Source organism: Gossypium hirsutum, chromosome D07 (genome assembly GCF_007990345.1).
Source record: "Gossypium hirsutum isolate 1008001.06 chromosome D07, Gossypium_hirsutum_v2.1, whole genome shotgun sequence".
In the NCBI taxonomy this organism is placed as follows: Eukaryota; Viridiplantae; Streptophyta; class Magnoliopsida; order Malvales; family Malvaceae; genus Gossypium; species Gossypium hirsutum.
In genome coordinates, this window is record NC_053443.1 from 46,985,455 (window position 1) to 47,007,613 (window position 22,159).

A 22,159-nucleotide genomic window follows, 5' to 3' on the forward strand; every position below is an offset into this window, starting at 1 on the left:
AAATAGTCCCTAAATAATTCATTTGATATTTATATAATTAATAAAGAATTAAATTCTATTAAAATTATATATTAAATAATTATTTTACTAATTAATTTTAACATTATTCACGTAATATTTATTTTTATTATTTAATACTAGTTTTATGATAAAAAATGTTTATTTTTTTTAAGTTATAAGAAAATAAGTTTTATATATTCATTTCTTAAGTAATATATAAACTCAGTTTTTCTGAAAAATTAAATTAAAAATTTTATGAAAAAAAATAAAGGACTAAAATGTAAATAACCATTTAACTTACTAACCTCCGGTCAAAGATTTGGTGGTTAGTGCGTTTATAACAACTCACTGGTGATGTTCCTGACACCTCCAAAATGGAGGTAAAAGCTCATACAAAGGAGTCGTTAGTTAAACTTTAGCGATAACAATTATCCATAAAATATTCGGTGTTTCTTCTAAATTTCTGTTAATAAACCTTAAATTCTTAACTAACATTTCTTCAAGGGTTACTCTATGTAATGGATTCACTTTAATCATGAGCGGATTTAATCATTAAGAACAAGACTTCTACAAATGTAATAATCCTTCGTTCCTATTTCTATAAACCCACAGTTCCCCAATGACCCATGGCCTGGTATGAGCCGAAATGTGAGATTCTCTGCCTTTTAAATGCCCCCATATATGATGTGCAATGAGGCTTTCACATCATTAATATTTGTAAGATATGTGACAAAAAGAGCAAAACTTAACGAACCAAATGAATGATCAACAATAGTAAACAAAAAGGGTCCGCCGGCTTCATTGATTAATGCTCGAATCCAGAAACAAAATAAAATGGAACACCACATTCAGACACAATATGACTCTGTCTAAAATTTGCAGATAAATTTGAGAAACGATGTTGAGATAAAAAGAAAATAATCATGGTGTAGCTTGGTAGAGCACAAGTACGGAGCAGATATTATCGTACGCATTCGCTGTTCAGGAGAGTACCCCATACGGTAAAGTTAATTTTTCAGCTGTTTCGCTATCTTGAACCACTCAGTGTGGAAAGATCCCTCCATATCAACTCTTTCGTAAGTATGGGCACCGAAATAATCTCGTTGAGCTTGAACCAAGTTTGCAGGTACCCTTTCCCTCCTGTAAGTGTCAAAATAAGCAAGACTGGAGGACATGCCGGGAGTGCTAATACCGGAGTTGATGGCAAGACAAACAACTCTTCTCCATGCAGATTGCCTGTCGATGATTTCCTTTGCAAACTCGGGATCAACAAGAAGGTTTGCAAGGCCAGGGTTTCTGTCGTATGCCTTCTTGATCCTGTCAAGGAAAATAGCTCTGATGATGCAGCCTCCCTTCCATATTCTAGCCAGTTCCCCCAACTTCAAGTCCCAACCCTTCTCGATGCTTTTTGCACGAATGAGATTCATGCCCTGTGCATAACTGCAAATCTTGGATGCATAAAGAGCTTGCCTTACATCATCAATTAATTTCACCTTGTCCACGGTTTGGTCGGTCAAGACATCACCGAACCCTCCTGATTTGAAAACTTTAGCGGCTTCAACTCTTTCCTCCTTCAACCCACTAAGGAACCTTGAATCCAAAGATGCTGCAATCGTTGGAGCAGCAATGGACAAATCAGCAGCTTGCTGTACGGTCCATTTACCAGTACCCTTCATGCCAGTTTTGTCCAAAACTTTGTCAACTAGATAACCTTCTCCTTTATCATCCTTAATTCCGAATATATCAGCAGTGATTTCAATCAAGAAGCTCAAAAGCTCCCCCCTGTTCCATTCCGAGAAAACACTCTGTAGTTCTTCATTCGATAATTTTCCAACAGATTTCAAAACATCATAAGCCTCGGCAATCAGCTGCATATCACCATATTCAATTCCATTATGAACCATCTTGACAAAATTACCTGATCCACCTTTGCCAATGTAAGTCACACAGGGTCCGCTATCAGAAACTTGAGCGGCAACCTTAAGAAGAATGTCTTCAATGTATTCGTAAGCTTCAAAAGACCCTCCAGGCATCAAAGAGGGACCGTTCCGTGCACCTTCTTCACCACCTGAAACTCCCATCCCTAAGTATAACAAACCCAGTCCAGACATTTCTTTCTCCCGTCTCTCGGTGTTCTCGTACCACTCATTGCCACCATCAATGATACAATCACCTTTCTCCATGTATGCAGAGAGAGTTTTAATGGTCTGGTCAACAGGGGCCCCTGCCTTAACAAGCATGATTATCACTCGAGGTTTCTGGATCGACTGAACAAAAGATTCAGGATCATGGAATCCAAATAAAGGAAGATCCCCTTCCTGTTTAGCTCTTTCAACAGTCTCATCGACTTTGGAGGTAGTTCTGTTGTAAACAGAAATGGGGAAGCCTTTCTCAGCAATGTTAAGCGCAAGATTTTGGCCCATAACAGCCAAACCAGCAAGTCCTATTCTTGTAGGTGGAGCCATAGTTCTTCCTGTTAAATTTGCACATCATAATCAGTGACAAGCCAAAAGAAAATAAAAATTGACAATAGAGACAAAGAAAACTACAAAATGAGAAAACCAACTTCTAATAGATTATATATACACACATATACATACAAATGTATATATATATACATATAACACCGGTGATCATATAATGTCCTTGAAACTAAAAGCAATCATATATGTGCAATGGATCAGCCATATATCATAGGTCACCCTCATACTCTCAGAAAATTCATCTCTCTTCAAAACAAAGAAATCAGTTTCAGGTCCACAGTACAACTAACAAAGTCCTTAACCATTGAAGCTAATTGGAATCTTCTACTTAAATACAAAGCTTAATGTTTTATGATAATAAAAAAAATCAGTTAGAAGATTACGTCTAGTGTTAACAGATTCAAAAACAATGGAATGAAAATGCTAACAGTTTGTGAGAATCAAATAAGAAAACTTTAATAATAATAATAATAATAATAAAAACAACCCCTCTCTAATAGCAGATTTAACAAATGAGTGAATTAAAATCTCCCTAGATATAATCACCGGTAAACCTTGCATAACCTATAACTTCTGTAAACTAAACTATTTGTTCATTCAAATTAAAAAATAAAGAATCCATGTTCTACAAACTCATCAACTAACCCAGTAAAATAGATGATGAAAATAAACTGAAATTTCTCAGATCATACATAACATAACACTATTGTAAATCCACAACTAATAGCAGCTGAATAAATTTCGTATTCGTTCAAATCCCAAACTAGCAATGAAAAAAAAGAAAACCAAAATCCAGATATCAGCCAAACTCAGATAAGAATTCTCAAGTAAAAGCCAGAAAGACAATTGGTTTTGCTTAATTAACAACAAAAATCAAATCTTCGAAACTAAAAACATGATGGGATCAAACAAACAGATCAAAAGTTCCAAACTTTATTGAAATTCAACATAAGAAAAAAGAACCCAAACCTCAAAAAGTCCCTTCTTTCCTCAGTTTTTTTCTTCTTCTTTTTTATAGAAGGAAATCAAAGATTTGGGTTTTTGAGGAAAATAGACAAATGGGTAGATAGAATTTGAGTAAATATATAAGAAAAGAAAAATCCTAAAATGGTCAAATTTTGGCATCGCCGTTGATATTGTAGTAGGTGGAAGGGCTCCCCACTGGCCTACTTTATGTCTAATTTCTAGTTTTTGAGTTATAGGGGATTTTTACAAAATTATTATAAAAAAATAAAAAAAACTAAAATATTATAACTTTTTTTTATTTATCAAAATATTATAAAAAAAATTTTATTTATCAAAATATACCAAAAAAACAAAAAACAGAAAAAAAAACCTGACACAGCCTGATCAGGCCAATCACATTGGCGGCACCAAGGGTGCCAATGGACTAAAATGTTAGTTAAGGGTAGTTTTAAGGACCTGACATGCAAATTTACCATTTTAAAATTTGAAAGTTAATTGATGCTGTGCGCACTAAAATTGAAATATGGCTAATTGCCTTCTAAGCCCTCTTTATTTATTATTTTCTTTTTATTCCCCTTCAACTCACTTTTTTATTTAATAACTCTATTTTAATTTATTAAATTTAATAGTTTATGTTTATAGATAAAATAGTTTATGTTTCCATTATTTATTTCCTTTTGATTTAATATTAGTTAAGGGAATATATTAAATTTATAAAATTAAAATAGTTTAATTTAATAACTCTATTTTAATGTAATAAACTATTCTCATTTAATAACTCTATTTTAATTTAAAAAATTAAATTAAACTATTTTAATTTTAATCCTCTGAATTTAATATATTCCCTTATCTAATATTAAATCAAAAGGAAAAAAATAACGGAAACATAAACTATTTTATCTATTTATAAATTTAATATATTCTTAATAGACTTATAACATAAACATGTTAGACTATTTTTAGTCTCTTAAGATATTACGAATCAACAAATTTTATATTTCAGTAAATTTTATATTTTAAATGAAAATAGAGTTATTAAATGAGAATAGTTTATTAAATTAAAATAGAATTATTAAATGAGAATAGTTTATTAAATTAAAATAGAGTTATTACTTAATTAGAATTCTAAGTATCTTAATTATCACTTAACTAATATTAGATTTAATTAAAAAATTAATAGAAATACCAGACATGCCTTATTGAAAAACCAGAAGTAATAATAAAACTGATCACCCATAAATGTAACCCAAATAGAAAAAATAAATTATAATTATTTATATATTCTTAATAACTCTATTTAGTAAATTTTTAAATAAACTATTCTCATCAAATTATCAAAATAATACATAAAATGCGAATTAGTTTATACTTTTTAAATAGCTTTATTTTAGGTAAAATATATATACTTTAATAATAACATAAAGGGCTTTTATGAGTAAAAATCATAGATTAAGAGCTTATTTAACTACAAAAATAAGTTGATGGCTTGTTTATTAAATAAAAAAGTGAGTTGAAGGGGAATAAAAAGAAAATAATAAATAAGGAGGGCTTAGAAGGCAATTAGCCACATTTCAATTTTAGTGCGCCCCACAATTCAAAATGGTAAATTTTGCATGTCAGGTCCTTGAAACTACCCTTAACTAACATTTTAGTCCTTTGGCACCATTGGTGCCGCCAATCACATTGGCACCTTTGGTGCCGCCAATGTGATTGGCCTGATCAGGCTGTGTCAAGTTTTTTTTTTCTGTTTTTTTGTTTTTTTGGTATATTTTGGTAAATAAAAAAAATTATAATATTTTGGTAAATAAAAAAATTATAATATTTTGGTTATTTTTATTTTTTATAATAATTTTGTAAAAAAACCCGTTAAAATAGATAATTAATTATCTGATTATTTTTTTTTCCAATTGAAATCTGATTAAATAAAATTACTGAAAATTTATGTGTAATTAATCATAATACAAAAAAAAATTGGTTAAAAATGGTAGCAATACGCCAAAATGGACCCAGGTGACTGGTGAAGAAGGATACTTCATTTTGTTAGGTAGCCAGCTACTCTTTTACCACTTTTCCTTTATATTTTTCTTTTTCCATTTTTGAGAATATTCTTTTGTTCTCTCTTTTCTATTTTAATTTCTTTTTCAAATACAAATCTTCAATTTTGGAGATATCAATCATTATTGCAGGTCTTCAAATTCAACCAAACCCTCACTTAATTTTACTAGGAATAAAAAAAATTAATTATTAAAATTATAAAAAAATGTACAATTTTTAAATATTTTAAATTTTATTGAAAATAATAAATAATATTAAAATAATATTGAATAATGTAAACATAATATTAAAATTTTTATACTATTTATTAATTTTAAATAATTTTCAATGTTAAATAAGTTTTACAAATTATTAAATATTTTTTATACTTTTTAATAATATTATTAATTTCAACTAAATCATTTTTAATTATTGTAATTTTACAATTTATATGATTTTTAGATTTTATATATATTTTTATATTTTTTAATGTGTATATACATTAAAAAAAATATATTTGTTTCTTGCATAAAGACACTGCGTAATGCTTTGTAATTGATTATGAGTATTTTTTATAACATTTGTCAAAAAAAAAGATGGAATATATAACAGATAAATACTTCATATACCTAATTGTCAGGTAGAGACCAAAAGTTCTTGAGCGATTGATTTGGTAGAACAACTCAAAAGATAAAAAAGTATCGTTAATTTCAAACTACCATTTGTTCAAATAAGAACCCCCTTCATTACATGATTTCTTTTATCAAAACTTCAAGATAAAATTTTGAGAGTAAATGAAAATCTGATAAGATATGAGGACCATTTTTTTATATTATGCCATTTTTCATTTGGAGAAAAACCACTAGGAAATCCAACTTCATCTATTTCTCTAAATTATTCGCTCCCATTTCGAATCGATATCCGAATTTAATCATGATATCAAAAGTTATTTTCATTTCTACTTAAATTATTTTCTTTTTGCTAAAAAAGTTACTCGTATTTTTAATGCATGACTCCTTCAAAAGTAAATTCAATAAATAAATAAAACCATTCATATATATGGGTGTGGGGAACTATAGTATTTAATTAAAAGGAAGCTACAGAGTGTATGTATGTATGCATGCACGCATGCATGTATATTATCCTTTAAACTATGATCTGACATCGAAAATTAAAAAATTCTTAACCCATCTCCCTAGGATACCTCTCCAATCCATTAGATAGGTGTAGAGAAAGGTTCCACTCTCAAACTAACTTGTAAAGCTTTATATATTAACATGGCAAATTTCGAACCAAATCTATTGATGGAAAAGATTTTACTAATAACAAAGAATCATTTTCTTGTGTACATAAAGCTATCTGGTTCAGTACAATTCATGCTTATATTCGAGAGGACGAAATAGCAAAATTTATGAATCGATAATAGAAATTCTACAATAAATGGGATAATGAAAATAAATAAAACTGATGGTATAACCCTCAAGCCACTATGAACAATCACTACAACTTTGTATTCTTGTTACCTTGATTGCTGGAGAGAAGCACAAGCACTTTAACTTAACCTAGACTCCGAAATTGCACATCTGCACAAACTCCATATCATTATCCACATATTTAGTCCAAAGATTCTTGTATTGGTTCATAGCAATGTCGAGCCAAGGTTTCATGTTTCCATTATAATGAATGACTGCAGCATTGTTGATCTCATCCATGCTAATGCTTGGATTGTATCCAAGACCGAGCACGTGCCAAGATTTGTCCAATGATTTAGTCAATGAGTAGAATGTGATCAGGCCAGGCGGAAGAGCATCCAATTTCCATAGAGTTCGATCCTCGTTCTGATCAGAAGGTCAAATGAAAAGTTAATTAAACATCCATTTTCAAACTTCAATCCATAATTCTCACCATTAGTATATCAGAGGTGTTGTATGCAAAATTTGACGTTATAAATTGGTTTTACTCCTAATAGTTGTATCGATTGGATAATCATTTCTATGGTTTGCAATTTTAAATCCAAAAACCAACCTAATACTAGAAGGACTAAGCACTGATTTTGATTTTCAGCATCTTGCTAAATTTTGCAGGTAAAAGTATTATTGATTTTCCTCCATCAAAGCCAATGGATTGATAGCTAGGAAACCAAACATCATGCTAAGTTTGCTAACATATTAATAGCCTTATCAGTATCAAACATCACTAAGTTAACTTTAAAGAAAATAACACACTTACCAAGTTTTGCCACTCCTCATAAGTTTCCGTACATTTCTCACGCCTCCAACCATCAAGATCAAAAACATTCATCCCATATGCCCAGGCACAAGCCTTGGGATTAAACCTCTCCTTAATTAGAGGATGTGTAAAGTTCAAATACTGAGAGAAACGATGAAACGACCCAAAGCAGGTCTCAACAGCCCCATTTACCTTTCCAGCCAGATCTATCTTCCACAACCCTGTCAAGTCCTTTTGAACCACAACATCATCATCCAATAACAAAATCTTATGCAATTTTGGGTACATTTCAGGCAAATAAAACCTAAGGTGATTCAAAATAGACATAGACTCGGGGTTTTTTAACTTCATGTTACTCCCATCTTTCGTCACATTCTCTGTTGTTTTTTCAAAGTTAAACCTCTGCTTCTTAGCAGACTCAATCTGCCTCAACACTGGGGCATATGAAGAATTCAAGAAACTATAATCTTCCACTGCCTTCACCTCCAAATGAGCACCCCCTTCCACAGGTCTCATTCTAAACCAAACTTTCATAGCAGCCACATTCATTCTATCGGTCACCACATGGAACACATGTTTCCAAGGCTCCTCTGCATTCTTCACCACGGACCTCACCACCACAGAAACTGCAATCACATTATCTGAAAATACAGCATAATGATACAAACTAGGATCCTCAAACTCAGCCTTAGGCAACTCTTCCTTATACTTTTCCGGGTGTGAAATTCTCTCCTCCACAAGCCTCATTGCCAAGCAATGCAAACTCTTAGGAATAGTTTTAGCAGCAATAGAGCTCGCTAAAGCTCCATTCTTTTTTGCCTTACCTAATGATTCACTAACAGAGAAAATGGTATCTTTCAACTTCTGAATTTTCAACTGATTATCATAATTCTCTTTAGATTCAGCTACCATCAACCTAGCAAATTTCACTCTATCTTTCACTTCTTTCTCAAACTGCCTTAAAACATCCTCATCTAGATTCCCATCTGTTTCAAACAAACTCGGTTTTGAAGTAAGATCTGAGAAGTTCTTAGCTAAATCATCAAACATTTTCAATTGCTTTGAATTTTCAAGCTTTAACTTTCTTGCATAAGCTGCATATGTTTTCACTAATGTGATATGATCGTTGGCTTGCTTGTATATCAAATCTAACCTTGTTTTGAGAGGATCTGAATTCAAAGCCAGAAATGTTCTATGCATGTAAGCATTTGCGCCAGTTGGAAGCCTCTGCTCAAAAAAACCCAAACAGAAAAAACGGTTAGATTATCTAAACAGGCATTTTGAACCCCAAAAAGATTTGAATATTGCAGTATTCAAAGCTCAGCTGAAAAGAAAAACAAAACAGAAAAACCCATAGGAAAACGCCAAAAGGGTATCTTAAAAGCCAGAAAGATATGGATTTGGAAACAGTGTAAGTGAAGAATTGGATTAGAGAAATAAAAGGAGAAGGTAAAATTACAGAGTGGTGATGCGTTGGAGGAGGACGAGAAGTGAGGAGAACGGAGACAGTGGCAATGAAGAGAAGGGAAAACAAGGCAGAGATGAAGATCCTGTAAGAAAACAAACTACGGAAACCGGCCCCAACTCCGCCCGATCCGCCGCCTCGACTGCTCCTGACGGCGATAGCCATTGAATTCAGCTAAGAACCCACTGATCACTTTCTTTCCTTGAAGTGATTAGTGAAACTGAAATGTGTTTAAAGTGGAAGGTTAATGAGATCTGAGATCTGATAAGGAAAATGTCTGAAAAGTTGATTTCCGCGTCGGTGTTGAGTATTTTATTGATTTTACAGAAGAAGATTTTGTTTACCCGGCTACCCTCGGGGTTTAAACAACTATTTAAATATATCAATTAAAAATTAAAGTAAAAAATAGGGTGTTTTTACATAAATAATAAAAAAATTAAAATAACGCTAAAATAATACAACTATTTTATTATGTGCCAAAATGGTACAAACAATAAAAAAAAACCTTGGTCGAGGGTCTACCACAGGCGGCACCAAAGGTGCCACTGCCAAAAGCGGCACCCCAGCTCGTATTTTTTGTCTTTCTTTGCCTTTGGGAAGTGGCAAAATGAATGGCCAAAATAAGGGTTTTTTTGAAAGTGATAAAATCTGGAAATAAGAAAAATACGAACAAAGGGCCAAAAAAAGGTTTTTTACTAAATTTATATAAAAAACACACTAAAATAGTACATTTCAAACATTATGTACTAAAATAATATAAAATAATAAAATACGAAAATAATATATTTTTTGAAAGTAATAATACCCAGCCTGTATTTTTTGTCTTTCTTTGTCTTTAGGAAGTGGCAAAATGAAGGGCCAAAATAAGGATTTTTTACTAAATTTATATAAAAAAAACACACAAATAATACATTTCAAACATTATGTACTAAAATAATATAAAATACGAGAATAGTACATAATGTTATTTTGACCCTTTGTTTGTATTTTTCTTATTTTCTGATTTTATCACTTTAAAAAAAATATACTATTTTCGTATTTTATTATTTTATATTATTTTAGTACATAATGTTTGAAATGTATTATTTTAGTGTGTGTTTTTATATAAATTTAGTAAAAAAACCTTATCTTGGCCCTTCATTTTGCCACTTTCTAAAGACAAAGATAGACAAAAAAATATGGGCTGGGGTGCCGCCTCTGCCACTGGCACCTTTGGTGTCACCTGTGGCAGACTCTCGACCAGGGTTTTTTTTTTACTGTTTGTACCATTTTAGTACATAATAAAATGGTTGTATTATTTTATTATTATTTTAATTTTTTTGTATTATTTATGTAAAAAATCTTAAAAAATAATAAATTTTAAATATTTTTCTAGTAGATTGAACTTGGATCCTAAAATCTTTATAAATACACATTATATTAATTTAAAAATAAAATAAAAATATAAAAAAATATTTCGTCTACTATTAAAAAAATTATTTATTATAAAAGAACCCACCAACATGAGCACAAATACTTCTTTAATTAAAACTGATATAACAAACATAGTATAAAAAAATTAAAATAAGATTAAGTGAATAAATTAATGTAAAGAAAACAAATAATTAACTTATAAATCTATTACATATGTATAAAAAGAAGAAACATATGAACACTTTAGATGTAAAAGATGAAGAGGGATAAAACAAAAGAATTGAGGGATAAATTAACATTTAATCCCTCAATTCTGTAAATTTTTTTTGTGCTCATTAATTCTTGAAGTTGGCAATTTTTCCTAAATCAGCCCAGATTCTATTAAGGTGTGATTATAGGACATTTTGAGATTGTGTCATTTCATCACTTCAAAAATAAAAAATTATATAAAATCTAAAAATTATCACAAAAAAATAAAATTAAACTATTTTTAGGTGATGGTGTGGTATAATCTCCAAGTTTCATATCATCATACATTATGAAATCCAAGTTTAGGGACTAAATTAAAAAAAATTGTAAAATTTTAAGGCTAATATGGATAAAAAAATTTCAAGGATCAAGATAAAAAAAAGTTGCCAAGGATTAATTGTTGCTTTATCCCATAAAGAAAAAATGGAAATGAGGGGGATCGATAAAAAGGAAAAGAAATGAAAATAATTTATTAATGTTTAAAGAATTGAATTGGTATTCAACCATTACAAAATTAAAAATATTAAAAAAATTCATGAAAGTTCAAAAATAATTAAGAGATAATAATAATAAGGAAAAAAATTAAACACAAATAAATGATAATAGAGATATAAACATTCATTTTGTAAATTATAAAAATTAAATTAAATATTTAAATTAATTTAAATTTGGTTCAAAAGGTTTTTAATCAGTTTTTACCTAGTTTAATTGATTTTGTGCTAGTTCTATCTTCCAGTTTTTTAATATCACTTGCATAAGCTAAATCACCAATTCCCTAATCAATTGGTCAATCTACTCCGATTTCAACAACTATATAATATGTTTTAATATGTTTATATACTTAAAGAAATTGATCTATATCTAAACATGATTTATTCAGAAAAAGAGTGTTTTAATTTTGTTTTTTTATATAAATAAAATAGAAATCAATTACAGAGATAAAACAATTACACTACAAATTGAGTCTCCATCAATCCGAATTTACTCAATAATTTCTGTAGAAATTTCCTTGAACCTAATAAACCCATACAGATTCTTCTACATTGCACCAGCCAATATATGAGCTGTAGCATTAACTTCTCTTACTACATTCTGTAAAACTACTTGCTACTTTCTAGTGCAAAGTTCATTTATTTTTAAATGGTGATATAAAGAATTAGATTAACTTAAATTAATTTATCCTTAATATCTTAATTATTATATAAATTTAATTTATATTAATTTTACTACATCTAAAAATAAAACTTTTGATTAAATAAATACTATTATTTAATAAAAAGTAATTTTAAAATTATTTAAATTTTAATTAAAAAATTAGAAACCCAAGTAGAGGTGCTCATGGGCCGGGCCGGGCCCATAAAAAAATTTCGGCCCGGCCCAAAATATGGGCCTGAAATTTTGCCCAGGCCCGGCCCGGGAAAAAAATCATAAGCTCTGGCCCGGCCTGACTCGGCCCATTTTTTTAATAAATACCAAAAATTTATTTTAAAAATTAAAAAAAGCATTTTAAAAATATTTTAAAATTTAAAAAAATTTTAAAAAGTATTTTAAAAATATTTTAAAATTAAAAAATAATAAAAAAAGTATTTTAAAAATATTTTAAAATTAAAAAAAATTTAAAAATAAATATATTTATTATATCGGGCCGGTCCGGGCCTGGCCCGGGCCAAAAAAGTGGTGCCCGAGGCTCGGCCCGTTTTCTAAACAGGCATCGTTTTTTTGCTCAAGCCCATATTTCGGGCTTACATTTTACCCAAACCCTCCCATATTTCGAGCAGCCAGACGGCCGGGCCCATGAGCACCTCTAAACCCAAGCGCATGCGGGGATCTAATGCTAGTTTCTAATAAAAATGTATAACAATACTTTTAAACAAACACAATTTTGTATCGATGCTTTGCCGTTCTTAACTCAATTCACCCACATCTCCAATAGAAAACCCCAAAAGAACAGCTGTCACAATTTATTTCATATTTTTTACTTCCATGGAAAATAGAATCATTTAATTATACTAACAAGTTTGAAATTTTTTAAAATGGTTTTCTAATTATTATTATTTTGTCAAGTTCCATTAAATGTCAGTGGGCAGTTAAAAGATTTGATATAATAAAAATTTAGTTTTTAAAATTTATATATTATGTCAATTTAATCATATTTAGAAAAAATTAATTTTAAAAATTCAAATAAAATATAAAATTACATAAATAATTAGAATTATAAAAATTATAGTGCCATTTTTTAGGGTTTAGGGTTTTGCTTATTTAAAGTAGGTTTTAGGTTAATGTTTTGTTTATTTAAAGTAAGATTTAGGGTTTTTTTAGATTCTTAATTAATTATTTTGTAATAATTTTTTGAGATGTTAAATAATAATTTAATTCAAGATTAAAAAACATCGTCTTTTTACACAAATCATATATTCGAATCCTAGAAAATTGAATTGGATTCATAGTCGAAACTCCGTCTACTCTACAGGGATGAAATATTAGTTATTAATTTTTTTCACCTTCTTAATATTAGTTTGATCTGATTTTCCAGAAAATCATTTATTCTCTTATCTATTATTTTCAAATAGTCATGTTCAAGAAAAATATCCCGTGAATCTTGAGATATATGATGGGTTTTTTAGAATAAGGTTGGGGTTGAAATTTATAAAGAGAAAACGCTCCAAGTAGAATGCACTGTCATCAGAAGCACTGGAAATGCATCCACCTGGAAACATTTTTAGTTGACATGGTACTGAAAATGCTTCTAACTGGACGCTATTTCAGTGTTTTTGCTGGTAGTGCGTTTTGCTTGAAGCGTTTTCTTTCTTCAATTTTCAACTCCTCACCAGGCTTGAGGAATTTTCTGAACCAATTGCGAGTCACCTTTAGTCTATAAAACCAACTTAATTCAACATCGAGTGGCATAATCCATTTACGAGCAAAGAAAAATCATAGGAAGATCAGAAGAAGAGAAGTTCGCACATAAGCCATAAGCTGAATTGCTTAAAGTAATCATTGGTTTTTGTTGTTCATATTTAATTACAACACTATTTCTCTGCATGATTTTCTTTCTTTCGAACATGTGGAACATTTTATCCGGATCTGAAAATGAGTAGACGAATTAATGCTATTGTTTACTACGACGATGAAGTGCATGACACCGAGAACAGTGTTATTTTTTTATCAGAGAATACATCACAATTGGCTTTTAACCAGAACTTCGGAAAGGAATTAGGCAGAAAATCATCGAATCCAACTAGATGAGAATGTTGTACCTTAAATATTGATTTTGTACTTTGGTCGACCCCGTAAAAAATGATGCTTTCGAAATCAGAGGTGCGAAGGGGTTGGAGGCGATGGTGCAAAGGCATATTGGTAGTGGATCACTATATCTGGAGTTATATATAGAGTTTGCAAGGAAAGATCAAGGCCCTCGGAGGTCAACACATGTTCATGTTCGAGAGGATAGAACGAAAGAACAAGCCGAGAGTCCAACAACACAGTTGTGTGGTAAGTTTTTCACTATGTTAGAAAGTTCTCATTATGATATCCTGTAACACCCCTAACTCGTATTCGTCACTGAAATAGGGTTATGGAGCTTACCGGACCTACTGGACAATTTACAATTAATATGGAAACCAACACATTTTCATATTCAAACTTATTTAAAACATGCCTTTCATAAGTAAATACTCATCATATTCCAAATGACCAAATGGTCATCTTGAATCATCACCAAAACCTTTATAAAAAAAGACTCAAGCCTATACATGCCATATAACCAATATCACAAAGCTTATAAATACCAAACTATAGCTGGATAGTGTGATGAGATCTCCAACGACTTCCAACCTGAGCAAGCCTCCGAAACTCTATAAACATAGGAAAGAAAACAAAGTAAGCTATAAAGCTTAGTAAGCTCGTATGGAAATAAACTCATGTTATTAAATATCTGTATTTAAAACAATTATTCAAAATATGATATAATTCATATGATTGCACCATTCTATTTCAAATTCATGCACATAGTTAATCCAGATTTTCATGAGTTTATTCATTCAAAACACGTATAGTTTGAATACTTCTTATTAGAGGTGTCCATGGGCCGGGTGGCCCGCTCGAAATATGGGAGGGTTTGGGTAAAAATATAGGCCCGAAATATGGGTTTGGGCAAAAAAATAAGGCCCGTTTAGAAAACGGGCCAGCCTCGAGCACCACTTTTTTGGCCCGGGCCCGGCCCTGCCCGACTCAAATATAATAAATATATATTTTTATTTTAAAATATTTTTAAAATACTTTTTTAATTATTTTTTTATTTTTAAAATAAATCTTTGGTGTTTATTTAAAAAATGGGCTGGACCGGGCTAAGCTCGGGCTTAGGAATTTTTTCCCGGGCTGGGCCTGGACAAAATTTTAGGCCCATATTTTGGGCACTGGTCGGGCTCAGGCCTAGGTCGTGGGCCGAAATTTTTTTCTGGGCCTGGCCCGAACCCGACTCGGCCCGGCCCATGGACACTTCTACTTCTTATCAATTCATTCACATTTTCATATGCATAAGCAATTATATATATACTTTATTCAATTCAATATTCATCACCTTTTCTTTAGCCATGTGAATTATCATCAAATAACGATATTTCGCACACTATGTGCCATATGTATATTTAGCTAAAAACTATAACTCATATATCATATATCATCTATACAATTCACATAGATCATATTCCAATTCATTCTCAATCATATAACCGGTAATAATATAATGCCCGTTAGACCTAATGAAACATCGAAGGATACTTGGGTGATACACATTATGTGCATTAATCGGTAATCCATCAATTTATTATCATTTCTGCTCTTTCGAGCCATGATTGGTAAGCTCATTTCGAGCTGAAGAATGGTAAGCTCTATCGAGCTGAAATGGTAAGCTCATAAGAGCTGATATATCGGTAAGCTCATACAAGTTGTGGTGAGTCCGCAACAAATGCAGGAGCTTGACCAAAACGGTAGCCCTAGTGACATGTCACTCGTATCCTACGATTTTCTATGGTTGAAACGGGGCTCGGTATTACTCAATACATTTCAAATTAAACAATTCAATATCATTTATTTCAACCATTTAATTCACATATATATATATACATATTCAATTCATACAATTGCAATTAAATGAAAGTTCGATTCTAATTATACGAACTTACCACATTGCATAATTTAAGAAATTAAATCAATATGTCCAACTCAAATATTCAAATGCCTATCACACATACACCTCAATAGGTTAGAGTCTCAAATATGCATATAACCAACATTTCATCCATGAATGTTTCAATTTGGCATTCAACTCACATAGCATTTCATTCATACATTTCATAAAATTTCATTTCCATTTTCATACATCCTCATAACACATATCATATTTCATATACATGATACACTAAAAACTTACCAAATTACCTTCATTTGATTCTCATTTAGGTTTTGTACGTATCTGTATCACTTAATTCGATTGTACTTTCATTCTCGTCTTGACTTTGCCCGTTGAACCATTCGGAATCATTAAGGATACTCAGAAATCATAATAGCTCATACAATGCCATATCCCAGATATAGTCTTACATGTTATCACGTATCGATGCCACTATCCCAGACAGGGTATTATACGAAATTATATAATGATGCCAATGTACCAGACATGGTCTTAAACATAATCACAATACAATGCCAATGTCCCAGACATGGTCTTACATGTTATCACCTCTCAGTAATCCTAATGTCGTGACATTTGTATCCTATTCTATTCCTAAGGTTCATACGGGGCTTTTGGACGTCGTAACTCTGTCGATTTTGGCTCGTATTCATGACCATTCATCATTCAATTCAATTAAATAATAATTAAGCATTTATAGAAAAATTTAAATACATTATTAGCATACAAACTTACCTCGTTCGCTGTAACGATGAATTAGGTCGACTAATTCGATACTTTATTTTCCCCCGTTCTAAATCTGAATCTTATTTTTCTCAATCTATATAATAACAAAATTTGCTTATTTATTTAATCATTAATTCATTAAATTTAACACAATTTACATATTTTGGCAAAATTACACTTTTGCCCCTATTATTTCATATTTTTGCAATTTAGTGCTTATCACATAAAATCAAAATTTCATGCAATTTCATCCTACCCATGCTTAGCCGAATTCTTCTTATTGACTTAGCAGCCCACATTTTCCAAATAATCACACTTTTAACCTCATAATTTCAATATTTCACAAATTAATCCCTAATTTACATTTTTATAAAAAACCACTTTATAAAATATAAAAATCTGACATCAAATATTCATATTTCACCATTAAACATCAAATAACACATAAGCTCATCAATGGAAACTATCAAAATCTTTAACAATTTTGAAATCAAAGACACGGGCTAGCTAGTACTAGTTGCAACGATCTCAAAAACGCAGAAATCATTAAAAACAGATCAAAATCCATACCTATTTGAGCAAAAATACCATGGCCAAAAGTCAAGCTCATCCATGGCTATTTCAAACTCCATTTTTGGTTGTAAATTGGATGAAAGATGATGATAATTAACTTTGTTTTATTCATTTTATCTTTTATTATCAAATACCAAAATTAAACTTTAAAAACATTAGTAACTACACCAAATGCCACTCCACTATCATCCACTAACTCAAAAATGGGCTATTTTCCACATAAGGACCTTTACTTTAATGTTCTATAGCTATTTGACACCTTTAGCTTATACAACACAACTTTTGCACTTTACACGATTTAGTCCTTTTTATCAAATTAAGCACCCAAATGACAATATTTCTTCACGAAATTTTTACACAATCATAATATCATATTGTAATTATTAAAATAATAATAAAATAAATTTTTTGACATCAAATTCGTGGTCCCAAAACCATTATTTTGATTTGACCAAAAAAACGTGCTGTTACAACTCTCCCCCAATCATCAATGGGAAGCCACTCATCTATTTTTGCCCTGGATTTCAACCACGACATCCAGACATCTGAACAATCAGGGTATAGTGGTAAGACCGCTCATGACACTTTGTTGTTTTGATTTGAACTTTGGTTATAAGGGAATAACATTAACTTCCAACTGGTAGCAATTAACAGGTGATTTTGGATGTTTCGAAAACTATACAAGAAAGGATGATGTTGTACTCCCTATGACGTCCATCGAAAAGGGGACATCCAACACGGCAGATGTTGGTGGAGCCGAGAATGAAGAGGGGACTGAATTCGAAGTTGATCCAATTCGGGAGCCCGATGCCAATGGTTTAAAAGTTACATTATTTTCTGAACTAGAGTCAATTCCGACTGAACCATGAGATGAAGGTCCTGATAATGATGATGAAGATTCACGGTTCACGACGTACTCACCTCCAACCCGCATGCATAATGTAGACCGATCAGTAAAGGATGAGTTGGAGTTTGTAGAACTACCATACAGAAGGCTAGGCCAAGCGAGTTCTTCACTGGATTTGGGTGATTTAGAAGCGGAGAAAGAGTTTTCAACTAAAGATGGTTTTGTTGCTACAATGAAGCGATACAACATCAAGAACGAGGTAAACTTCCACGTGGTTAAATCCTGATCTGACAAGTTCAAGGCGAAGTGTGCAATGTGAGACAACAGATGAGCATGGAAAATCATGACTAGGTTCGAATACACACCAGAATAGGATGACACATACTAACTAGAGGGTGGTGTGGGAACCGATGTCGGTGTTGGCTCTTGCATAAATGCAGACAACGGACTTGCCTCACTAGACCTTGGATGTATTGGTGGCTGGTGTGGCCTTCTCGTATGCGGTTTCCCTCTCCAATCTTCTTCACTCAACATGTATGGCATGTAAAAGAGCCTAAACTAAGACATATACTTCAGATAGCAAGTTAACTCCGGCGACAATCGCCTTGCAAGGAGGTAAAAAATCTTACCGATTGTTCCACATGTTGCTATATTCGTCGTGGAATCTAATTCAATTCTTATCTGGCCTCCCCTGCAAGTCAATAAGATGAAGATCATCGAGGTCTTGAGGTGCCATTAGAATCGATTGCCTGAACCTGAATTGCCACAACACCTTACCGACTCATAAATCTCCATGGTCACATACACTACCAATAGCACATTCACGTGCCAGATGTTAGGATTCACCAAGAATTTCGACGAGAAGCATTCTCGATTGTCGGATCCTTGTATGGTGTCCATAAAAACTATATTAAAATAATGAAAAATTAGTTATATATACTATTAAATCTTAAGTCAATTAGTTATATATATACTTACCTCCTTTTTAAATTGTTGGTTTAACAGAAGCCGTATATCTCGTAACTCATTCGGTACTCTTGTGTAACTCGACCCATGATTCCACCTATTGAAATAATTTGTTAACAGAATAATTTAAACTTTAAATTATTTTATTAAGGTAAATAGATTATCTAATGAATTTTACCTTATTGCGAGTGAGAATATGTAATGGTAGTTTACTTCAGGACGTAAAAATGGTAGCCAATATTGCACCTATGACTGTAGTAGTAGCATGCAACCACCAATTTTAATTTTTTATGGTTGCGTCGCCCGACACATCTCCCAGTACAATGTCGCCAACACGGCGGACGCCCAACTAAGTTTGCCCGCTTTTCTAAAGTTGACGAATTTTAGCAGCCACCTTAAATGGACGAGATTTCATGACTTATTCGACATTAAGATACCCCCGATTATCATAAGGATATAAGCATGGGTGTGTTGTTCTCTTTCGACTTCCATCGAATCCTCATCAAGCTCACCGAAATTTCTTCTTAACCAAGCCATTTCTATCTAGCCTCCAAAAATGGTCTCCGGAACCAACCCCTAAAGTTCCTCACATACCGCTCTCCAATCGATGTGAACAGTTCCAGTGACTACGGATCTATCCACTGGTAACCCGAGCTGTAACTACACGTCCTCAAAATTGATAGTACACTCATCGTATGGAATATGGAAAGTGTACGTCTCAGGTCTCTACCTTTCCACCAACGCGCTTACAAATATCGGGTCCAACTTACACCCCCTACCTATAAGGGCCATATGCGAAAAATCAGCTTATCTCAAGTAGGGCTCGATTAAGGGTGATGGAGGAGCGGATAGATTATGAATGTTGGTTTGCAAAATTCGGTCTTCCACCTAATGAAAGATTTTTTTTTACAAAATATTAAATTTAAATATAAAAAGAATATAAAAATATACAACATTAAAATATAATAAGAAATATTCTTACAATTTGCAATTGATTGATGGAAATGTGGTTTTTATCATGACGGATTACAAAATTTGCCATTGATAATTTAAAAAAAAAATGAATTGTAACACCCCTAACCCGTCTCTATTGTCAAATTAGGGTTATGAAGTATTACGACAAATAACAAATCTCAATACATCATAAAACAATTTTTATAAAGTTAAACATGCACAACATGGTTATATACATTTGTACTTATAAACTCTTAGTACATGCCATTTATAACCTAAACTAAAATGGCGATTCCACAATAAATGAACAATACAGGAATCAAGTGATAAGCTACCAAATTCATGTTGCCAAAACACCAAAAATGTGATTTCATCTCAAAAGGAACAAAACATCCCAAGATATCTATTAACATAAACATATCAAATAACCATTCAAAATACATTTAGTTACCAAATCATGCATTAATTGTCACACACTACAACCAACCAAATTACCAATTAGGATTCACATCAGTACACATATTATATACTTCAAATGACACAAAATATAACCATAATGCTTATAACATACATAACTAAAACCTATTTATATGCTGTTTATAATCGGACCAAAATGAACAATTAATTACCGAATAAGTTTTTAGATAGTGTGATCTCTAAAAGCAATCCAATTGACAGATCGAATCTGACGATCTACAAGGAATAAAAACCAACACAAGATAAGCTTACGTAAAACTTAGTAAGTTCATATTAAATATGAACTTTAACTTACCATAACGGTTGTAACTTAGACATTTCTCAACTAAATACCATAACAAGATCAAGAGTTCATTATTAACCTATAGATATCACAAGTCTGACAATGTTAGCGAGTTCACATGTACAAAACATATAACGTTACCATGTTATAAACATTATAAGTAAACACATTTAAAACTTAATTCAATCATCACCTATTCACTTAAAAATTCACATTTCTTTTCAAATATCCATATCCAGTGTTTCAATTCATACATCTATTTCCATATAATCAATTCACATAACCATTTCATTTATTCATTTTATATAATCATTTCGTACAACTATTTCATATAATCATTTTATTTCACACATTTAACACATAATCATTTTGCATATCTCATTTCGTTTTTAATAATTCATATCAATTTCTCCATTCAATATCTCATTCCATATAACTGTTTTGTATTTTCATTTCTTTTTATACATTTAACACATTTATCATCCGATACACATTACCTGATAAACAATTGTTCAATGATGCCATAGCATCTTTCAACCATGGTCATATTTATTTCCGACATGATGCCATAGTGTCTTTCAACTATGGTCTTATTCATTTCCGGCATAGTGCCATAGTGTCTTTCAACTATGGTCTTATTCATTTCTGGTGTAGTGCCATAGTGTCTTTCAAATATGGTCTTATTCGTTTTTCAAGCCAATGAACTCGATCCCCACATACATAAATAGATGTTAAATTACCAAAACAAAAACTAATTAATTTAACCAAGTTACAAACTTACCTAATCACAGTAGCTACGAACACTTCAACGATGACTTGACGACTTTTCCTTTCATGCAATTATCAACCAACTGATTTGTTGATTGATTTAAATATAATATTTTAATCAATTAAAATAATTTCAAACACTTAAATTGACATATATAACCATTTATCAACATTTTACACTTTTACCTTTTATTCAATTTAGTTTCTAATCCCAAAACTTTGAAATCTATCACAATCTAACCAAATTAATGCTAGTATATTTCTATATAGTCCCCATACAACCCACATTTATCCATTTTTCACAAGAATTTCATATTACCATTTTAACAACTTAGTCCTTAAATTTAAAATTAACCAAAATCACTTTACAAAATAGTCTTATTTAACTTCAAACCCAATAATCTATCATCAAACTTAAAAAACATCACAAATTCATCAATGACATAAATCAAAAAATTTAAAAGTTTTATGAATTAGTGGGTTAGAGCTAGATTAAGCTACAATGAACTCGAAAACATAAAAATTATTAAAAACG

The 22,159-nt window shown here is 31.3% G+C and overlaps 2 protein-coding genes across 2 annotated transcripts; both read right to left on the reverse strand.

Moving 5' to 3' along the window:
- Positions 1-775: 775 nt before the first annotated feature.
- Positions 776-3,662, reverse strand: LOC121219495 (6-phosphogluconate dehydrogenase, decarboxylating 1). The gene is made up of 2 exons (XM_041097764.1): positions 3,453-3,662; positions 776-2,473 (listed from the first exon to the last, which is right to left on the reverse strand). The coding sequence occupies exon 2, from the start codon at positions 2,463-2,465 to the stop codon at positions 1,008-1,010; it is 1,458 nt and encodes a 485-aa protein (XP_040953698.1). The 5' UTR covers positions 2,466-2,473; positions 3,453-3,662; the 3' UTR covers positions 776-1,007.
- Positions 3,663-6,803: 3,141 nt separating this feature from the next.
- LOC107954839 (probable galacturonosyltransferase 9) lies at positions 6,804-9,518 on the reverse strand. Its single transcript, XM_016890527.2, has 3 exons — positions 9,172-9,518; positions 7,713-8,939; positions 6,804-7,321 (listed from the first exon to the last, which is right to left on the reverse strand). The coding sequence occupies exons 1-3, from the start codon at positions 9,340-9,342 to the stop codon at positions 7,046-7,048; spliced, it is 1,674 nt and encodes a 557-aa protein (XP_016746016.1). The 5' UTR covers positions 9,343-9,518; the 3' UTR covers positions 6,804-7,045.
- Positions 9,519-22,159: the final 12,641 nt, after the last annotated feature.

Coding starts and splice junctions, on each gene's coding strand:
- LOC121219495 (XM_041097764.1), bottom strand. CDS start 2,465: ATGGCTCCACCTACAAGAATAGGACTTGCTGGTTTGGCTGTTATGGGC.
- LOC107954839 (XM_016890527.2), bottom strand. CDS start 9,342: ATGGCTATCGCCGTCAGGAGCAGTCGAGGCGGCGGATCGGGCGGAGTT. Junction 8,940..9,171: donor CTCCAACGCATCACCACTCT/GTAATTTTACCT, acceptor TTTTTTGAGCAG/AGGCTTCCAACTGGCGCAAA. Junction 7,322..7,712: donor ATGAGGAGTGGCAAAACTTG/GTAAGTGTGTTA, acceptor CCTTCTGATCAG/AACGAGGATCGAACTCTATG.